Source organism: Chiloscyllium plagiosum, unplaced genomic scaffold (genome assembly GCF_037043375.1).
Source record: "Chiloscyllium plagiosum isolate Xiang-an unplaced genomic scaffold, Cpla_swu_hap1 HiC_scaffold_37, whole genome shotgun sequence".
NCBI lineage: Eukaryota > Metazoa > Chordata > Chondrichthyes > Orectolobiformes > Hemiscylliidae > Chiloscyllium > Chiloscyllium plagiosum.
Window position 1 is genome coordinate 15,526,841 of NW_028270175.1, and position 20,879 is coordinate 15,547,719.

The window sequence follows — 20,879 nt, forward strand, 5'->3', positions numbered from 1 at the left end:
GAGTCCAAAGACATAGACCAGTTCTTCTTTTGTAGCTCCTCCTGGAGCATTTTAGCACCAGGTCACGTTCCTCTAACTTCACCTCTGTTACACACAATAGCTCTGTTCTTGAGCCTGGAGCATCTCGGAAGAAATTTATTATTTTTTTTTTCCCCCAGGCGACTAAACCATCGAGGTGCGAGATCTGTCGTGCCCATCTCAGATTCTGAGGTTTCTTAAATGCTTGATAGAACATAAACTTTACAGCGCGGTTCAGGCCCTTTGGCCCTCGATGTTGCGCTGACCTGTGAAACCAATCTGAAGCCCATCTGACCGACACGATTTCCTTACCATCCATATGTTTATCCAATGACCATTTAAATGCTTTTAAAGTTGGCGAGTCTAAAACTGTTGCAGGCAGTGCATTCTACGCCTTTACTACTCTGAGTAAAGAACCTATCTCTGACATCTGTCCTGTATCTTTTACCCCTCAATTTAAAGCTGCATCTCCTTGTGCTAGCCATTACCATCCGAGGAAAAAGGCTCTCATTGTCCACCCTATGTAATCCTCTGATCACCTTGTATGTCTCTATTGAGTCATCTCTCAACCTTCTCTCTAACAAAAATAGCCTCAAGTTTCTCAGCTTTTCCTCGTAAGTTCTTCTGTCCATACCAGGCAACATCCTGGTAAATCTCCTCTGAACCCCTTCCAAAGCTTCCACATCCTTCCTATAATGCGGCGACCAGAAGTGTATGCAATACTCCAACTGCAGCTGCCAGAGTTTTGTACAGCTGCAACATGACCTCATGGCTTCGATACTCAATCCCTCCACTGATAAAAGCTAACACACCGTAGGTCTTCTTAACAACTCTATCAACCTCGGTGGCAACTTTCAGGGATCTATGCACATGGACACTGAGATCTCTCTGCTCAAGAATCTTACCATTAGCCCTGTACGTTGTATTCCTCCCATTTTTCTGCATTAAACTCCACTAGCAACCTCTCAGCCCAGCTCTGCAGCTTATCCATTATCCCTCAGCACTGTCCACAGCTCCATCGACCTTAATGTCATCTGCAAATTTACTAACCCATTCTTCTATGCTGTCATCGAGGCCATTTATAAAAATGGCAAACAGCAGTGGCCCAAAAACAGATTCTTGTGGTGCACCACTAGTAACTGAACTCCAGGATGAACATTTTCCATCAACCAACCCCCTCTGTTTTCTTATAAGTAGACAATATCTGATCCAAACAGTTAAATCGCGCTTAATCCATGCTTCCATATTTTCTGCAACAGCCCACCGTGGGAAACCTTATCAAGCACTTTACTGAGATCCATATACACCACGTCAACCGCTTTACTGTCATCCATCTGTTTGGTTACCTTCTCAAAGACCAAATGGAGAGGGACAACCTATGGGCTCCCCCAGACTTTTTCAACTGTTCCAAAGAGCCGGGCACATTTTCCTTCCACCCTATTTGAGTTTGCAATTTCATGTGATCCATTTGCTTGTTCAGGAGTGTTACTCTGACACAAACCTCATGTGTCTTTGGACCTGACCTCCTGTCGACCATGCCTGTTACGCATGCAGGGCCATTCCCATGGTTCTTGCAGTAGTTTTTGTCACCTGAAGTAAAGTGGCTATCTCACTTAGAGTCCTAGAGATGTACAGCATGGAAACAGACCCTTTGGTCCAACCTGTCCATGCCGACCAGATATCCAAACCCAATCTAGTCCCACCTGCCAGCACCCGGCCCATATCCCTCCAAACCCTTCCTATTCATATACCCATCCAAATGCCTCTTAAATGTTGCAATTGTACCAGCCTCCACCACATCCTCTGGCAGCTCATTCCATGCACCTACTACCCTCTGCATGAAAATGTTGCCCCTTAGGTCTCTTTTATATCTTTCCCCTCTCACCCTATAAGGGTGGTACAGTGGTTAGCACTGCTGCCTCTCCGCACCAAAGACCCGGGTTCAATTCCCACCTCAGGCAACTGTCTGTGTGGAGTTTGCACATTCTCCCCGGGTCCGCGTGGGTTTCCTCCGGATGCTCCGGTTTCCTCCCACAATCCAAAAATGTGCAGGTTAGGTGATTTCATCATGCTAAATTTCCCCGTAGTGTTAGGTGAAAGGGTAAATGCAGGGGAATAGGTCTGGGTGGGTTGCTCTTCGGAGGGTCGGTGTGGACTTGTTGGGCCGAAGGCCTGTTTCCACACTGTAAGTAATCTAATCTAATCTAAACCTATGTCCTCTAGTTCTGGACTCCCCAACCCCAGGGAAAAGACTTTGTCTATTTATCCTATCCATGCCCCTCATAATTTTGTAAACCTCTATAAGGTAACCCCTCAGCCTCCGACGCTCCAGGGAAAACAACCCCAGTCTGTTCAGCCTCTCCCTCTAGCTCAAATCCTCCAACCCTGGCAACATCCTTGTAAATCTTTTCTGAACCCTTTCAAGTTTCACAACATCTTTTCGATAGGAAGGAGACTAGAATTGCACGCAATATTCCAACAGTGGCCTAACCAACGTCCTGTACAGCCGCAACATGACCTCCCAACTCCTGTGCTCAGTACTCTGACCAATAAAGGAAAGCATACCAAACGCCGCCCTCACTATCCTATCTACCTGCGACTCCACTTTCAAGGAGCTGCACTCCAAGGTCTCTTTGTTCAGCAACACTCCCCAGGACCTTAACATTAAGTATATAAGTCCTGCTAAGATTTGCTTTTCCAAAATGCAGCACCTCGCCTTTACCTAGTGGAGTCTTGTGTCCAGCATTGGTGTTCCTGACGTCCTTTCATTTATGCACACGCGCACACAAGCTATGGTATGGCGTAAGCTCCCCATTGGAACTCTGCTAGAGCTATCCCTGCAGTTGCACGAGGGGTGGTTCCATAATCAAACAGAAACCAGGGCTGTTTGGCATCTACTAATGCTGTAGGTTGTTTCTTAAACCTGCCTTCAAAGTTTGGACTGCTGTTTTTGCCAGACCATTGGATGATGGATGGTATGGAGCTGTCGTTGTTTGTCAAATGCCATTCAACTGTAATAAATACTCAAATTCCCAGCTGGTAAACAATGGCCTGTTATCCATAACCAACCATTACAGGAGTCTGCGTATTGCAAAAGATGGATGCAATTTTTCTATAGTTGTCCCATGTTTGATGAATGAACTCAATGCTCATCCAATCATTTTGAATAGGCATCCACAGTGATAAAGAACATTGAGTGCATGAAAAGACCTGCATTGTCAACATGTAGCCAAGTTGACTGTTCACCCACTTATTGCCACAAACGTGGAGGAGCTGCTGATAGTAATTTTTGTCCTCATTGGCACTCTGGGCACTGCCCCACCAACAGGATTACGTCTCCATCCAATCCTGGCCTCCAGATGTGACTTATTGCTAACATCATTTTGGAAACCCCTGGATAACGCTGGTGAAGTTCAGCAAGTATCTGGCAGGAACCTTTGCTCAGGACAAACACTCTTGCTCCCCATAACATGTCATCCAGTCCTATGATCTGGACTTTCCATGTCTAGAAAGGTTTAGTTCTGGTTCTGATGGCCCTTTGGTTTCCCCCTCGCTACCAGCTGCTTCAGATTAGTCCGGACTGGCTCTTTCTGCATTCAAAGTCTGACATTGTCAGCTGTGACTGAAGTGTGTCCAGAAAATTTAAACCATTATCGACTCTTGCAGTAGTGGTACCACTGGTGTATCTGCCAGTGGTGTTCACTCAGTGCATCTGCATTTGCTACTTGACCTCCCACTTGGTGTTCCAACTTGTAATTATATGCACTTAGTATGGAGCTCACTGCTGAATTCAGCCTGAGGCTATGGGTGGCACCGCCTTGTCCTCTTAGACTTGAAAAATGTGTTGCTGGAAAAGCGCAGCAGGTCAGGCAGCATCCAAGGAGCAGGAGAATCGACATTTTGGGCATAAGCCCTTCTTCAGGAATCCTCTTAGACTTTCTCCTCTTAGACTTGGTTCATTATTAATTACAAGTTTATTTCATAAAGTCATTGAAGAAATTCCCTGATTCTAAATATGGCCACCTCACTTTCGTTTTCTATCTAGGCGTGTTTACGTTCTGCCATGGATACCCTCTCTATTTAGTGTTTCCCTCCACTGGGCCACCAATGAGTTATACTACTCTGATGCCATATGGGGAGGCATCACATGTCCTATCAAATCTCACTTGCGCTCATCGTGTGCTAAGCTGTTTCTTCGCTGAAGACTGTCCCTCCCAACCATTTTCCACAGCTGACCCTTTTTTTTTTAAGAAGTTGATGCAAAGGTGCCATGATGAAGGCCAGGTTATGTATAAACTTTCCATAATAATTGACCAGCCCAAGGAAAGATGTCAGCTCTGGTACAGATGTGGGAGCTGGGGCATCTTTGATAGCCCTCACTTTATCTTCCAGTGGGTATTTTGCCATCTCTGTGGCCCAAGTACCTCACTTGGGGTGCCTGGAACAAACGTTTTTTCCTTCCAAGGCATGCACCCACCTGGGAGAAATGTCGAAGGACTTTGTCCAAATTCTCAAAATGCCCTTTATTGGTCTTCCCTGTTATTAGCATGACGTCTAATTGAATGGTGACTGGGGTAGACCTTTTAAAATGTTCTCCATCAGCTGAAAAATTGGACAGACTGATGATATTCCAAATGGCAGTCTCGTATATTGGTACAAACTCTCATGGATATTAATTGTGGCATACTTCTGGGGATCCTCCTCGAATCACAGTTGCAAGTATGCATGGCTTATGTCCAGCTTTGCATATAAATCCTTGATGCGAGGGATTGTGTATTTATCCAGCTGTGAAAAGCTCTTTACCATTTGTTTAAAGTCCCCACAAAGGACTCATCAGGCATCACAATTTGTACAACCAGTGCTGCCCATACTTCCAACTGGACTGGTTTGATGATTCCATCACCTTCTGATTTCTGCCCCTATTTTTGCCTTTTAGGCAAATAGCACTGGGTGGGCCTTGCAGAGTCGTGGAATTTCTTCCTTGTCATTAAGCTAATTAGTCGATAGTTCCTGGACCTGTTGCATCTCCAGACTTATCAATAGCATTAGCTATCTGCTAATTCTCTTGTGTTACTCCTGTTGTAGTTGCTTAATTCTTCTTCCTTACCCTGTTTTAATATGTATGGATGCAATCCATCTCGCAGCGAAGCTTTCTTGTCTGCAAGTTTAATTAGTTTACCAATTAGCCCCCTCCCCTTTCCAGCGTAATTTTTTCTGTTTTCATGCCTACCTTGTAAGTCTCCCTGCGAAATAACTGAGGATTAGTAACTATTGAAGATTTTTGCCATTTTGTTATCGTTGTACATGATTTTTGCATTCCTATCTATTTTTTTTTTGTCTTTTGGGTACTGATTCATGTTATTTGATATTTTAATTCTGTAATATCCCTTAGATTTCCTAACTTTTTTCCTTTATCGGTAGTGTTTACATATTCCCTTGGTCGTCATCTATGTCCTTAGTGTATGCTGTTTTTTTCTTCAGTTACAGTTTTGCTCTAATCTCTTCATTCAACTATGATATATTGTTAGTGACTCATTTATTGTTGCTTTCTCATGTGATATATTTCTCTTTGCTTGTCTTGGTGACTTTGAGTATTTTCGACTGCTCTTTTATTTCTACATCAGTAACTTGCTGGTTAATTTTCTGTGGTTCCACTCAGCTTTCTCCAAGTTTAATTTGTTCTGTCATACTTATTTATTTCTTGATATTGTCTTTTCTATGATTTAATAACTCATGGTTGAAAACCTCAGAATGCAGCAATTAGCTTTACCTTTTTCCCAATTTCTCCTTTGTTTCCTTTTGCTTTTGGAGGGCAACTATATTGCCATTCTTGACATACGTAGACATATCTTCACATATTTAATGTGTCCTATTACCACTCCTTTTCACCTTGTACTATGAGAGTTTTTTTAATCATTTCATCTTTCCAGTTCTTTATCCCATTGTAGATTTTTTTAGTTTCTCATTACCCCTTCCCTTTCTCAACTGAGTGAGTGGGCAAAGAGCTGGCAGATGCAATACAGTGTTACTAAATTTGAAGTAATACATTTTGGTAGAAGTAACAGTAAAACGGATTATTACTTAAATGGTAAAAAGTTGCAGCATGCTGCTATGCAGAGGGACCTGGGTGTCCTTGTACAAGTAGTTAGGAGGGCATATGGAATTTTGACCTTCATTGCAAAAGGGATGGAGTTTAAAAGCAGGGAGGTTATGTTGCAGCTGTACAGGGTGCTGATGAGGCCACAACTGGAGTAATGCATGCCGTTTTGGTCTCCTTACTTGAGAAAAGATGTACTGGCACTCAAGATGGTGCAGAGGAGATTCATAAGGTCGATTCCTGAGTTGTGGGGATTGACTTACAAGGAGAGACTGAGTAGACTGGGATTATATTCATTGGAATTTAGAAGAATGAGGGGGAGCTTATAGAAATGTAGAAAGTTATGCAAGAAATAAGTAAGGTAGAAGGTGAAACTAGGACAAGAGGGCATAATCTCAAAATTAGGGGCAGAAGATTGAGGGCTGAATTGAGAAGGAAATCCTTCACCCAGAAGGTTGTAAATCTAGGGAATTCCTTGCCCAATGAAGTAGTTGACGCAACTTCAGTAAACATTTTAAAGCTAAGATAGATTCCTTTATAACAGTAAAGGAATTAAGGGATATGGTGGGAGTGCAGGTAAGTGGAACTGAGTCCACAAAAGATCAGCCATGATGTTATTGAATGGCGGACCAGACTCAAAGGGTCAGATGGCCTTCTCCTGCTTCTACTATTTACGTTCTTAAAGTCCATTCCAGTTATAACTTGCCCCAGTTTTAAACGTTCACTAACTTGAAATATTGATTCTATTTTTCTTATCATAGATGCTGCCAGAGCTGCTAAATATTTCAAGCACTTCCTGTTTTTATTTAAAATTCCAGCATCCAAAGTAATTTTGTCTTGAGTTTGCTTGGATTTGTCTTTTTGTACATCAGGAAAAAAAACACTAACTGCATACATTTTTATTGAATGTTTTTTGAACATAAGTGTATCCAACCAAAGGAAGTGAATGAGAAAAACAGTAGAAAGAATGTCATTAGAGGGAAGATCAAGAGAAAAGAAGTGTGTTTTATTCATTTAACATTTCTTAACATTATAAAAAGATTGTGTACCCCAAACACCCAAAGTAAAAGCAGCGTTTAGCATTTGATGGTTCATTTCATTACTGCATCATTTCCTAAAGGAAAGAAGGCAGCATCTGAGAAGATCAGAGAAAACAGTCAAAAGACTAAGGTAGAGAAGCAGTAAAGAAGAACTGAGAGGAGCAAGCAAAAAATAAGAGACAGTTAATCAGTGCAGAATTTGAGGTTGGCAGAGGATAGCCATGGTCTATTATTGTGTGTGTAATGCCACAGAAATTACCTGTTGTGGAATTTGGAATTCTTGTTCGTGGGTTTCAGGAATTGGAATTTGAGACCATAAGAAATAGGAATTTCAAGCCTTCTCCACCACTCTACCCTGACTGATCTGACAACTCCTAATATCCACTTACTTGCCCTTTCCCCAAAATCTTTGATTCCCCTGCTGATCACAAATCTACCTATTAAAGCTTTGAATATACACAAGGACTCTGCCCCCTCAGCTCTCTATGGCAAGGAATTTGAAAGAATTTCAGCACTCAGAGGAATTCCTTCTCGTGTCAATCTTAAATTGGTGCCTCTTTATTCTGAGTCTATGTCCATTGGTCCGAGCCTCTCCCATGAGGGGAAACGTCCTCTCAACATTTACCTTGTCAAGCACCTTAAGAATCCTTTGTGTTTTATATACATTCATGGCATACAGGCATTGCTGGCTGTGCCAACTTTCCTAGTTACTCTTCAGAAAGTGTGGGTGAGTTGCTTTGAACTGCTGCAATATAGGTGTCCCCATAGTGCTGTTAGGGAGGTAATTTCAGGATTTTGATTCAGCAACACTGAAGGAACAGTGACATATTTCCAATTCAGATGGTGAGTGGCTTAGAAGGGAATTTGGCAGGTGATGGTGTTCTCATATACCTGCTGTCCTTAATTTTCCAAATGGTAGTGATCATGGGTTTGTAAGATGCTGCCCAAGGAGCTTTTGGTGAATTTCTGTAGTGCATCTTGTTGATGTTACGCACACTGTTGCCACAGTGTGTCAATGTTAGAAGGAGTGAATGTTTGTGGTTATGGTATGAATCAAGAGGGCTGATTTGTTTTGGATGGTATCGAGTTTTTTGTGTTTTAGGGTTTTGGGCAGTTTTTAGGGAATCGGGCTATGAGCTACTCGCTACATGATTCCTGCCCTCTGACATGTTCTTGTATCCATAGTCATATGAGTAGTCCAGTTTAGTTTCTGGTCAATAGATGTTGATATTGGGGTATTCAATGGTGTTAATGCCATTCGATGTCAAGGGGCAATGGTTAGTTTATCTCTTGTTTGAGATGGACATTGCCTGGCTGGTGTGGTGTGCAATATTGTCCAGGTCTTGTTGCATTTTATGTGGACTGCTTCAGTGTCTGAGGAGTCATGAATGGTACTAAGCTTTGTGCAATCATCAGCAAACAACCCCACTTCTGACTTTATGAATGAGTGAAGATTACTGATGAAACAGCAATAGGTTTTTGGGGCTTGGACACTACCCTGACAGACCCCTGCAGCGTTATCCTGGAGTAAAGATGTCTGACTTCAAATAGCCACAAGTTTCTTCCTTTGTACCAGGTCTGATTCCAACAAGCAGAGAACCATCTGATTTCCATTAACTCAAGTTTTGCTTGGGTTTCTTGATGTCACACTGTCAAATGCAGCCTAAACATCAAACACGGCTACTATTGCCTCCCTTCTGGATTTTTAACTCTTTGGACCATGTCTGAACAAAGATAGAGGGGTCAGGAACTTGGTGGCCTTGGCAGAACCCCAACTTTGACATGAAAAAATTATTTGGTCAAATTGAATAGCTTAATTAAAGTTGTAATTTGAATTCTTTCTTATACCTGGAAAGCATGTGCCAACATATTTACCTTGAGTAACTTGATGTTTTCTGCACTGACTATCTCTTCTGTTAGAGGAGACTGCGGTTATAGCACTAACGCTGTTGTCCGATGATAACAAACCTGCCCTATTTTGACCACCTTTTTATAACTTTTCAGTCATAAACTATAAGCTGCTAATGCTGTTCTGTAATTAGTTCATATTCATAATTCTTATTCATATTCTCTCTCTCATTTGAATTTTGTGCTGTCTTGCTGTTTCCCTCACCCAATATTGCACAGCTATCTTGCAGAATTTTGTCACTTTCCCAAAGTACAAGAGTGCAGTAACAAAATGTATTGCATGAAGAATGGCAAATTAATCATTTGATCCAACAGTGTATTAAAATCCCTACTATCTCCATTCAGCCCATTGAATCAAAACTCAACCCACCCAGACCCAGACCCTTACCCTATCTCTGTAGCCTCGCATTTATTTAATCCACCTAGCCTGCAGATCCCTGGATACTACAGAGCAATTTAGGATGGCCAGTTCGCTTAACCTGTATATGTTTGGACTGCGGGAGAAAATCAGAGCACCTAGCAGAAACCCATCCAGATAAGGGAAGAATATGCAAATCTACACAAAACAGTTGTCCAAGGCTGGAATTGAATCCAGATGCCTGGTGCTATGAGACATCAGTGCTAACCAATGAACCATTGTGTCAGTCGAACAGAAATGTTCACAAACAGCTCACATTCTAATTTTGTTTACCTTAAGAGTTTGAATTCATTCTGGATTCATGCTCAATATTTTTCAAACAAGTTTGTAATATTTCTATGTCTAGCTTTTAAATGGGGAGTTGGAGTCATACTGCTGTAATGTAATGGTACATTATGCTTTGGAAAAATTGGGCATGTGTTGAATTTTTAAAATTTAATTAATAGAGTGTGCTGAGTAAAGAGAATTTGCTTCAGAATGTAACAAAAATGAGAAATGAAGTGCTAACAAGAGATAGGATGAAGATTGAGACTGCATGTCTTGTCCAGCCTGCTCTGCTGAGTATGATCATGGCTCGTGTTTGCCTTTGACTCCTGATAGCCCTTGATTCCATGAGAAACCAAAAGCATGGGTGTCCTCCTCTTAAAGATATTCAAAGATGAAGTGAAGAAATTTCTCCTCCTAAATGATTGTATACCTCACCACTAATCCCCAATCCCGCGGCCACACCACTTTTTCCATGAGCCAGGGTCCACAACCTTTAAAATCAGAAATGGGCAGCATGAATCGATCACCTGTCCAGTGTTCTGAATGTGAGAATATCGTATATGTACATAGAACTATTCGTCAACAACCATGACATTTAGTCAAGACAAAAACTTGCACATGGAATCTTCTGACATCCTGAGGCTGCATTGCTGCAGCTACCATGTGGTTCTGGCTGACCAAGAAACCATCCTACTCTTGCTCCTTGTCACGGGCAATTAATTGATAATCAATCTTTTTGATGCCCCTTCTGTGGCTATCAGACCCAAGGTGGAATTTGAATCCAGAGCTCCTGTCCCAGAGGAAAGGCTTTTACCACTGTGCCACAATGTTGTTATTTGGCTTAAGAATTGTTACTCTATGTAAATGTACAACTTCCAATATTCAGATTTGCATTTGCAATGTTAACACAATATTTTCCAGTTTGTGTCCTTAATGTCCAGCAGTTTGTTAAACATAGAGTCATAGAGATGTACAGCACGGAAACAGACCATTTGGTCCATCACGCCCATGCCGACCAGCTATCCCAATCCAATCTGGTCCCGCCTGCCAGCACCCAGCCCATGTCCCTCCAAACCATTCCTATTTACATACCCATCCAAATGCCTTTTAAATGTTACAATTGTACCAGAGTCCACCACTTGCTCTGGCAGCTGGTTCCATACACGTACCACCCTTTGCATGAAAACGTTGCCCCTTAGGTCCATTTTATATCTTTCCCCTCTCACCCTAAACCTATGCCCTCTAGTTCTAGACTTCCCCCAACCAAGGGAAAATACTTTGTCTATGTATCCTATCCATGCCCCTCATGATTTTATAAGTCTTTATAAGGTCTCAGCCTCTGACGCTTCAGAGAAAACAGCCCCAGCCTGTTCAGCCTCTCCCTATAGCTCAAATCCTCCAATTCTGGCAACATCCTTGTAAATCTTTTCTGAACCCTTTCAAGTTTCACAACATACTTCCAATAGGATGGAGACCAGAATTGCATGCAATATTCCAACAGTGGCCTAACCAATGTCTTGTACAGCTGCAACATGACCTCCCAACTCCTGTACTCAGTGCTCTGAACAATAAAGGAAAGCATACCAACCACCGCCTTCACTATCCTATCTACCTCTGACTCCACTTTCAAGGAGCTATGAACCTGCACTCCAAGGTCTCTTTGTTCAGCAATACTCCCTAGGACCTTACCATTAAGTGTATAAGTCCTGCTAAGATTTGCTTTCCCAAAATGCAGCACCTCACATTTATCTAAATTAAACTCCAACTGCCGCTCCTCAGCCCATTGACCCATCTGATCAAGATCCTGTTGTAATCTGAGGTAACCTTCTTCGCTGTCCACTACACCTCCAATTTTGTTGTCATCAGACTGGGTGACAGCAGCTCCCTGACTAGATAACAGGTATGGAGTTTGGGATCCTCCTGCTGTATTGGACCTTGCGCCATATCGTTATCTCCCTCTCATGACTGAACGTGTCATGCGCCTGGACTAGGAGGCCTGGGTAGCAGTCTCACTTTCAGGTGTATAATAACATCACTGAATAAGTTGATTAGAAAAATCGGTTTAAATTTTCAACTTACTAACTCTATCAGCTCAGAAATTTTAGTAGAATAATAACATCCAATCTACAGCAAACTGTCTGGCCCAGCTAGTCAATACTGGGGATTATGCTGTACATGAGCTTTTTCCCCTCCTACATCCTCTGACCGTATTCTGATATTCTTTTCCTTTCTTCGTCATTGTCGTCAGATAACTTTCTGTTAAATGCATCTATGCTGTTCACCAGAAGATAGAATTTAAACTTGTTTTTATGCATACCAACCGTGGTCCCAATTTGCATTTATTAAGTAAAGGAGATAGCAAGGATAGTGTTCTGGCAATGTTAGGCAATGAATGTACTAAGCTGATGTGAGTAATTATAAAGTGCTTACTTTTAATGGGGGTTGTGTCTAGCAATGAGAAACCGTTAATTGCAGTAATTTGTCCATATATTGGCTTGACTTATTGGACATTATGACTATAGCTCTCAATGGAAAACTAATTGATCAGGTAAGTAAACACAAAGAATTAAAGAAATTGAATAATTACACAGCCAAGATGCTGAATTTAAACAGACAAATAACTCATTCAAAGCTGGTTCCATTCTGTTTCTAGTCAATTGTAACCCTCAGGATGTTGATATGGAGGATTCAGCAATGGTTATGCTATTTGAATGTCAAAGGTCTCTGGTTAGTTTCTGTCTTGTTGGAGATAGTCAGTCATTGCCTGGCACTTCTGTGGTACAAACAAGACTTGTCATTTTAACTCCAAACCTGGATATTGTCCAAGTCTTGACACACTTGAACTGAGGAGATTTCAGGTAGAAAGGTTTTCTTTAATGCTTTCAAGGCTGACGTTTGTTGCCAAATCCCAATTACCAGTGAAAAAAATGAACTGAGGACCCTCTTCTGGCACAGTAGTAGTGTCCTTGCGCCTGGACTAGGAGGCCTGGGTAGCAGTCTCACTTTCAGGTGTATAATAACATCACTGAATAAGTTGATTAGAAAAATCGGTTTAAATTTTCAAAAAAGGAAAAGTAAACTAGGAAGGGAGCCCTCTTGGAAAGCAATGGTAATGTCCTGGGTTCAAGTCCTACCTGTTCCAAAGTCATAGTCATAGAGATATACAGTACAGAAAGAGACCTACGGTCCAATTTGTCCATGCCGACCAGATATCCCAACCCAACCTCGTCCCACCTGCCAGCACCTGGCCCATATCCCTCCTAACCTTTCCTATTCATATACCCATCCAAATGCCTCTTAAATGTTGCAATTGTACCATCCTTCACCACATTCTCTGGCATCTCATTTCATACACGTACCACCCTCTATGTGAAAAAGTTGCCCCTTAGGTCTCTCTTATAACTTTCCCCTCTCACCCTAAACCTATGCCCTCTAGTTCTGGACTCCCCGACCCCAGGGAAAAGACTTTGTCTATTTATCCTATCCATGTCCCTCATTATTTTATAAACCTCTATAAGGTCACCCGTCAGCCTCCGACGCTCCAGGGAAAACAGCCCAGCCTGTTCAGCCTCTCCCTGTAGCTCAAATCCTCCAACCCTGGCAACATCCTTGTAAATCTTTTCTGAACCCTTTCAAGGTTCACAACATCTTTCCGATAGGAAGGAGACCAGAATTGCATGCAATATTCCAACAGTGGCCTAACCAATGTCCTGTACAGCCGCAACATGACCTCCCAACTCCTGTACTCAACACTCTGACCAATAAAGGAAACCATACCAAACGCCTTCTTCCCTATCCTATCTACCTGCGACTCCATTTTCAAGGAGCTATGAACATACCCTCCAAGGTCTCTTTGTTCAGCAACACTCCCTAGGACCTTACCATTAAGTGTACAAGTCCTGCTAAGATTTGCGATGTTTTTGTCTTTTTTGAGGTTTTCTAGGGCTTTTTTTTCTTGTGTGTTCAGTTTGTTTCCTTCCCTCTTTCGGACAGACGCGGTAGAAACCACATTGAAGGACCACAAACTCACGGAAGAAACACAACAAACGATCAGACAGACAGTTGCACCTACTCTGGTGTTTATGGCTCTTTCTACCACGTCTGTCCGAAAGAGGGAAGGAAACAAACTGAACACACAAGAAGAGAAAGCCCTAGAAAACCTCAAAAAAGACAAAAACATCGTCATATTACCTGCAGACAAGGGTCGGCTCACAGTCATCCTGAACAGAAGGGACTACATAGAGAAAGCCAATGCATTACTCGCAGACACCAACACCTCCCAACAAGCGGCGCTAGACCCGACTCCACAATGAGGAGACAAAATTACATATCTCCTAAGAAAATTACACAGTTCCGGACAATTAAACAAGACGGAGTTCCAGAAAATGCAACCAGACGGGACCAACACCGCACGATTCTATGGACTACCAAAAATCCATAAACAAGGAGCCCTCCTCAGACCCATAGTCTCACTACCCAGAACACCAAATTACAGACTGGTCAAAGAACTACACGCAAGACTGAAATACCTAGTAAAAGAGTCACAGTACTCCATCCACTCCACCCAGGAATTTCTAAAAATCACCAAAATAGAGGAAGACGAAACAATGATCTCATTCGACATAACAGCATTGTTCACCTCCATCGACATTGACCTGGCAAAGGAAACACTTGCCATGCTTTTAGAAGAGACCATCACACACACCCCAACCACCATCAATCACATTACCAACAAAAACATCATGAAGCTAGTGGACCTGTGCCTCACCACTCACTTCACCTTCAACAACATAATCTACAAACAAACCAACGACACACCCATGGGATCTCTGCTATCAGGATTCATAACAGAAGCAGTAATGCAAAGACCAGAACAAACAGCCCTATCAACCATCAAACCAAAAATCTGGGTCCGCTACATAGATGACACCTTTGTCATCACAAAACGAAACAAGATAGAAGGGACATTTAACATCATTAACAACACCCTCACAGGCATAAAGTTCACCAAGGAGGAAGAGACCGACAACAAACTCGTATTCCTGGACGTCACAATCGAAAGAAAGGACAACGGAGAACTACAAACCTGCGTGTACAGAAAACCGACAAACACTGACCAAATACTTAACTACACCAGCAACCATCCCAACACACACAAACGAAGCTGTATCAGAACACTATTCCAATGAGCCACCACACACTGCAGCGCAGACGAACTTCGGAAAACAGAGGAGAACCACCTATATAACGTATTCAAGAAGAACGGATACTCAAAAAATACGGTCCGCAGGTTCCTCCGGAACAAACCACGACAAGCAGACCTAACACAGCCAGAAACCCTATTCACCTTACCATACGTCAAAGAAGTTTCAGAAATGACAGCCGGACTACTAAGACCCCTCGGAATCCTCGTAGCACACAAACCCACCAACACTCTCAAACAAAAACTAACAAACTTAAAAGACCCAAACAAACAACCCATGGACAAAACCAACGTCATCTACAAAATTCCATGCAAGGACTGCCACAAACACTACGTAGGGCAAAAAGGAAGAAAGTTAGCCACCAGGATACACGAACACCAGCTAGCCACAAAAAGACATGACCCTCTCTCCCTCGTAGCCCTACAGATTGATGGAAAAAACCCACCATTTCGACTGGGACAACACATCTATCCTGGGACAAGCTAAGCAAAGTCATGCCAGAGAATTCCTAGAGGCCTGGCACTCCAACCACAATGCCATAAACAAACACACAGATCTAGATACCATCTATCAACCACTCAGAAAACGAACAGGAAGTGACATCACCACAAACCCCAGGAACCCCATCCAGGACAAACCTATAAATAGAAAGCAGGAGACAACAGCTTCGCTTCACTTGGAGGTCGCCACTAATGATGTTACCTAGCCAGGTAATGAAACGTCTGGATATCAAACCTACAGCTCAGCGAGCAAAGCTACACCCTAAACCTCAACCTGAGCTACAAACCTTGCAAAAAATATCTTTCAGAACTTGGCCAGCTCAGTCAGATGTAGTGCTTCTGAGCCACACTTATGGATATTGGACATTCAAGTCCCCAATCTAAAGTATATTATTTGCCCTTGCCACCTTCAATTATTGTTCAACTTGAGTAGTACTTATTCCTCAATACTGAATCATTCATCTGAAGAAAGGCAATAGGTTATAATCAGTAGGAGGCTTGTTTGTCTATATTTAACTTGTTACCATGACACCTCATGTCGTGTAATGTAAAAAAGTCTGTGTGCTGTAATGAATGTAAAAACAATATATAAATTGTGAGATATTGCAGAGCTCTTGAGATGCAGAGGGGTCTGGGTGTCGAATTGCATAAAGCACAGAAGGTTGTGCTGGTACAGCAAATAATGAGGAAAACTAATGAAATGTTATGGTTTATTGTGAGGCGAAATTGAATGCAAATGTTAGAAGATTACGATTCCATTATACAGCGCCATGGTGAGACTGCATCTCAATACTTGAGAGCAGTACTGGTCACTGGACTTCAGGAAGGACGGTTATGCCTTGATAGCAGTTCAGAGAAAGTTTACTCAGCTAATACCTGAAATGAGTGGGTTACCTTTGAGAAAAGCTTAGCCTGTACCCTCTGGAGCTTAGAGTCAGATGATTTGATTAAAACATACAAGATCCTGAGGGAGCTGAGGGAATTCCTGAAGAAGGGCTTATGCCTGAAACGTCGATTCTCCTGCTCCTTGGATGCTGCCTGACCTGCACTTTTCTAGCAACACATTTTTCAGCTCTGATCTCCAGCATCTGCAGTCCTCACTTTCTCCAAGATCCTGAGGGAACTTGACAAGTTTCCTCTTGTGGAAGAACCTGGAAATAGAAGTTATAGTTTAGTATGCGTGATGCACATTTAAAACAGACGATGAAGTCTTTTTTTTAAGAAAAACATATTGAGAGTCTTTGGAATTCCCTTCTCCAAAAGGCAATAGTTACAGGATCTTTAAATATTTTTAAGGGAAAGATGGATTGATTCTTGTGAACCAAAGGGATGAAAGATGTTTTTGGGGATTTGCAGAAATATAGAGTTGAGGTTAAAATCCGAATTCAGGGTTGTAGAGTTATGGAGATGTACAGCATGGAAACAGACCCTTCAGTCCAATTTGTCCATGCTGACAAGATATCCTACCCGAATCTAGCCCTATTTGGCCCAAATCCCTCTAAACCCTTGCTATTCATATACCCATCCAGATGCCTTTTAAATGCCATAATTGTATCAGCCTCTACCACTTCCTCTGGCAACTCATTCCACACACACTCAACCCTCTGTGTGAAAGGGTTGCCCCTTTGGTCAATTTTATATCTTTCCCTTCTCACCCTAAACCTATGCCACCCAGTTCTGGACTCTCCCAACCCAGGGAAAATACCTTGTCTATTTATCCTATCTATGCCCCTCATGATTTTATAAACCTCTATAATGTCACCCCTCAGCCTCCAATGTTCCAGGGAAAAGAGCACCAGCCTATTCAACCTCTCCCTGCAGCTCAAATCCTCCAACCCTGGCAACATCTTTGTAAATCTTTCTGAACCCTTTCATGTCTTACAACATCCTTCTGATGTTGCACACAGTATTCCAAAAGTGGCCTAACCAATGTCCTGGAGAGCCACAACATGGCCTCCCAACTCATATACTCAATACTCTGATAAAGGAAAGCATGCCAAACGCTGCCTTCACTATCCTATCAAACTGCAAAACTACTTTCAAGGAATTAGGAACCTGCACTCCAAGATCTTTGTTCAGCAACACTCCCCAGGACCTCACCATTAAGTGTATCAGTCCTGCTCGGACTTGCTTTTCCAAAATGCAGCACCTCGTATTTGTCTAAGTTAAACTCCATTGGCCACCCATCTGGTCAAGATCCTGTTGTACTCTGAGATAACTGGTGGAGCCAACTCAGGCCAAATTGCTGACTCCTGCTTCTTCACATGTTCGTATGCCTTGTGTCAATATTAAAGTATTCAAGGGCAGTTCCCTACAGACTGTCTGCCAGTATGACAGGACATTACCAGAATTGATGATGGTGATGTCCGAGACATAGTTAAACTCTCAGAATCAGACCTTCTGGATAATGTCAGGTTGTGGGACAGCTGTCCCAATTTGGAACAAGAGTCTGAAATGGTAGAAAGGAGGATTTTGCAGAGTTGCCAGTTTGGCATTGACAGTTATCACTTCTGGTATCTAATTTGGTAGCACATAGTCCATCTAGTTTTGTTCCTTTTTCGCTTTTAAATAATTATTTGATACAACTGAGTGGACTGCTGGAGCAATTCAAAAGCCAATCACATTTCTATGAATCCAGGGTGAGACAACAGATTACCTTCCCTAAAAGGCTTTCAGTGAATCAAGTGAATTTGTGCAGCATCAAACTAGTTTTCAATTTCAATACGTTTTATCAATTAATTCAATTTCATTAATTTAATTTATCCATTAATTGAATTCAAATTCCACCAGTTATTGTAAAAGGATTCGAACCCATGAACCTATGTCTTTAACCTGGGCCTTTGCAATACTTTCCCACTACCAGCCCATCTCACTTTAATATAAATGGGACATCCATTATTTTGAAAAAAAATCCTGTTCATTCTATATTGTCCCAGCACCCTAGCACCACCTTGCCTTGGCTCAGTTTTCCATTCAACTCTACTGTGTGATTGAACTTGACTTGACAATCTCTTGCATTCGTGCTTATTTGTAAAGAACTGGCATGCTTGTCTCAAGTGGGTACGTTGTGGGAAAAATACTAACAATGTATGCTAATTGTGCTCTTCTTCACAGAAGGCTTACTGTGGACACTGCAGTGAAAGGATATGGAGTCTAGGCAGGCAGGGCTACAAGTGTATCAACTGCAAGTTGTTGGTCCATAAGCGCTGTCACAAACTTGTTCCTGTGACGTGCCAAAGGCATATGGTAAGTAGCGCATATCTCTGTACCAAAGATATTGATGTTGTTTGTGCCGACTCTGTTCTTCATTATCTTCCTACCTTGGTTTTACAAATGCACTACTGAAATTCAAAGAAAAGAGATATCCCAAAGCTGCAGACTGACTATCACTTAGATAACATTTGTAAGTGTTGCACTATTCCACGACTGAATGACAAAACAATGTATTCTTTTGGAGTTTTAAATTCTCTCCATCTTTCCTTTTGAGTAGTTAAGCCAATGTAGTTGCTTCTATGAAACTTGAATCAAAACATATCAATTCAAAGAGTAATGGGAAGCTCTGCGTCAATTGGAACCTGTTTAAATGTTCTGGCAGAAAATTAAGCTGTGATAACTTGGTAATGAATGCACTATGTCACTAAGCCATGAAGGACAGAAAGATTCCAAGTTCAGACTTCCGATTCTTCTGAGTTGGTCTGTTCCAATCAAGCAGCAACTGTCCTGTTACAGTTGGCCTTCATGTGTTTGGGCTCAGGAGCATAACTATTTTCCACTCCTGTTCGCTGTCCATTGATATGTATTGATATCAAAGAGGATGATTTAGGACTGTTTCAATTCTTGGGTAGTATCTGGCTCCAGTTTAACTATGTCAGAATGTGTTTGCATAATTGTTAAAAGTATAACTGCATGAATAATTCCTCATTTAACACCTAGAATATTGTTACACTAATGTTTCATGCTGTTCTTTGGTAAACTGTAATAATACACTTCCTATCAGATGTATTTAACAACTTTAGTAAGTTAGCAATTTAAAACAAGCTTAATAACAACTAAACCACAAATGTTAAGTACTGAAATTGTATTGTTCAACCTATCTCCACTAATTAAAAATTTGGTTGCTTTTCTACAGTATTGATTCCTACTTTATTTGATGCATTTAGTTTATTTCAATTTCAAACTGAACTGTTGGGCCTGTGCTCCATTGGCATTTAGAGAATGGGAAGTGTTGTTATAAAACATCACTCTGAGGAGTTTGACATGATGCTGAAAGGGTGTTTTTCCTCATGGGGGATGTCTAGGATAAGATTTCAAAACAAATATTTTCTCATTCGTAATGGAAATGAGGAGGAATTTATTTTTTTGAGGGGGCATAGGCTTATAACAGATGAATAACGTATTTAATAAATAAAAATGTGCATCTTGGATTTATAATTTTAATTTGCACCAATAAGTTAAAATTGTTTCTTAATTGTGGAACGTATGTCACGGTAATTAATTTCATCTGCCTAAATAAGTGTCTAAATGTATTTGGAAAAACATAACATTTGGAAAATTACTTCTACAAGGAACATATCGGAAGTATATAGAACTGTGTCACCATTTAAACATGCAAATACTGCACTGGAACCTGGAATGAAAGATTATCCTTTTTGAGTTGTCACTTTATGTCCATCTGTTGCTTGTTTTTTTTCCCCCAAATGAAGTATTCAGAAATGATATTTTGAGATTTAAAAACTGAAACTGTTCAGCAAAACTATTTGTGCAACAGTAATATCACTAAGTGTTATATGTCTAGATGTCTTTTGGTTTCCATATGGTTGAAATAGTCAAACTTCAGGCTTGAGAAATGGAGTTATTTGAGAATGCTGCCTGGGTTGAAACATCTGACTCAGTATCTGAATATCCAGAGTAACCTTGGCTATTGCCGACTGGAACACTTAAATGTCCAATTGGCTCCTAGCTAATTAGTTCCTTGCTATTGATAAACAATGCAAGAATATATAACACCCTCTTTCTTCCAAAATATAATTCCCCTATCCCTAATCTGTTCAAGTCATTTGTCTTTATAAACTAAATAATATTTCAAAATAAATTAAGTTCCTCTTTATAACCTTTTATGGTGTCTGTTCTAAAAATGTTATCTGGCTAGTAAGATGTCACCTAGATTTGGCCTTTGTTGTTCTCAGTGGTGAGTAAGCATATTGCACATACAATGAAATAACTCCACAAAGGCTGGTATCCCATCATCAAGTCTCCCTTGATTTACACGTGCATAGTACGAGACACTGACACAGCTACCTCATAGTTGGCCCCTACAGTAAATAGAACCCTCGAAACTCCTGTTCATTATCTGTCAGCCAGCACTCCCTGATTGAGACTGTTAATCTGATCCAATCAGGTAACTCATTGTAAGCTATTCATCCACTA

At 41.4% G+C, this 20,879-nt stretch overlaps 1 protein-coding gene across 6 annotated transcripts in view; it reads left to right on the forward strand.

Moving 5' to 3' along the window:
• Window positions 1-20,879, forward strand: part of prkcz (protein kinase C, zeta) — a 431,548-nt gene that overhangs the window by 189,637 nt on the left and 221,032 nt on the right. For 5 of the 6 annotated variants that reach the window (XM_087980378.1, XM_087980381.1, XM_087980380.1 and 2 more), the window contains one exon: window positions 18,567-18,698. In XM_087980378.1, coding sequence (XP_087836504.1) covers window positions 18,567-18,698 — 132 coding nt within the window. The remainder of the gene's footprint in view (window positions 1-18,566; window positions 18,699-20,879) is intronic. The other variant, XM_087980379.1, reaches the window with a different exon arrangement.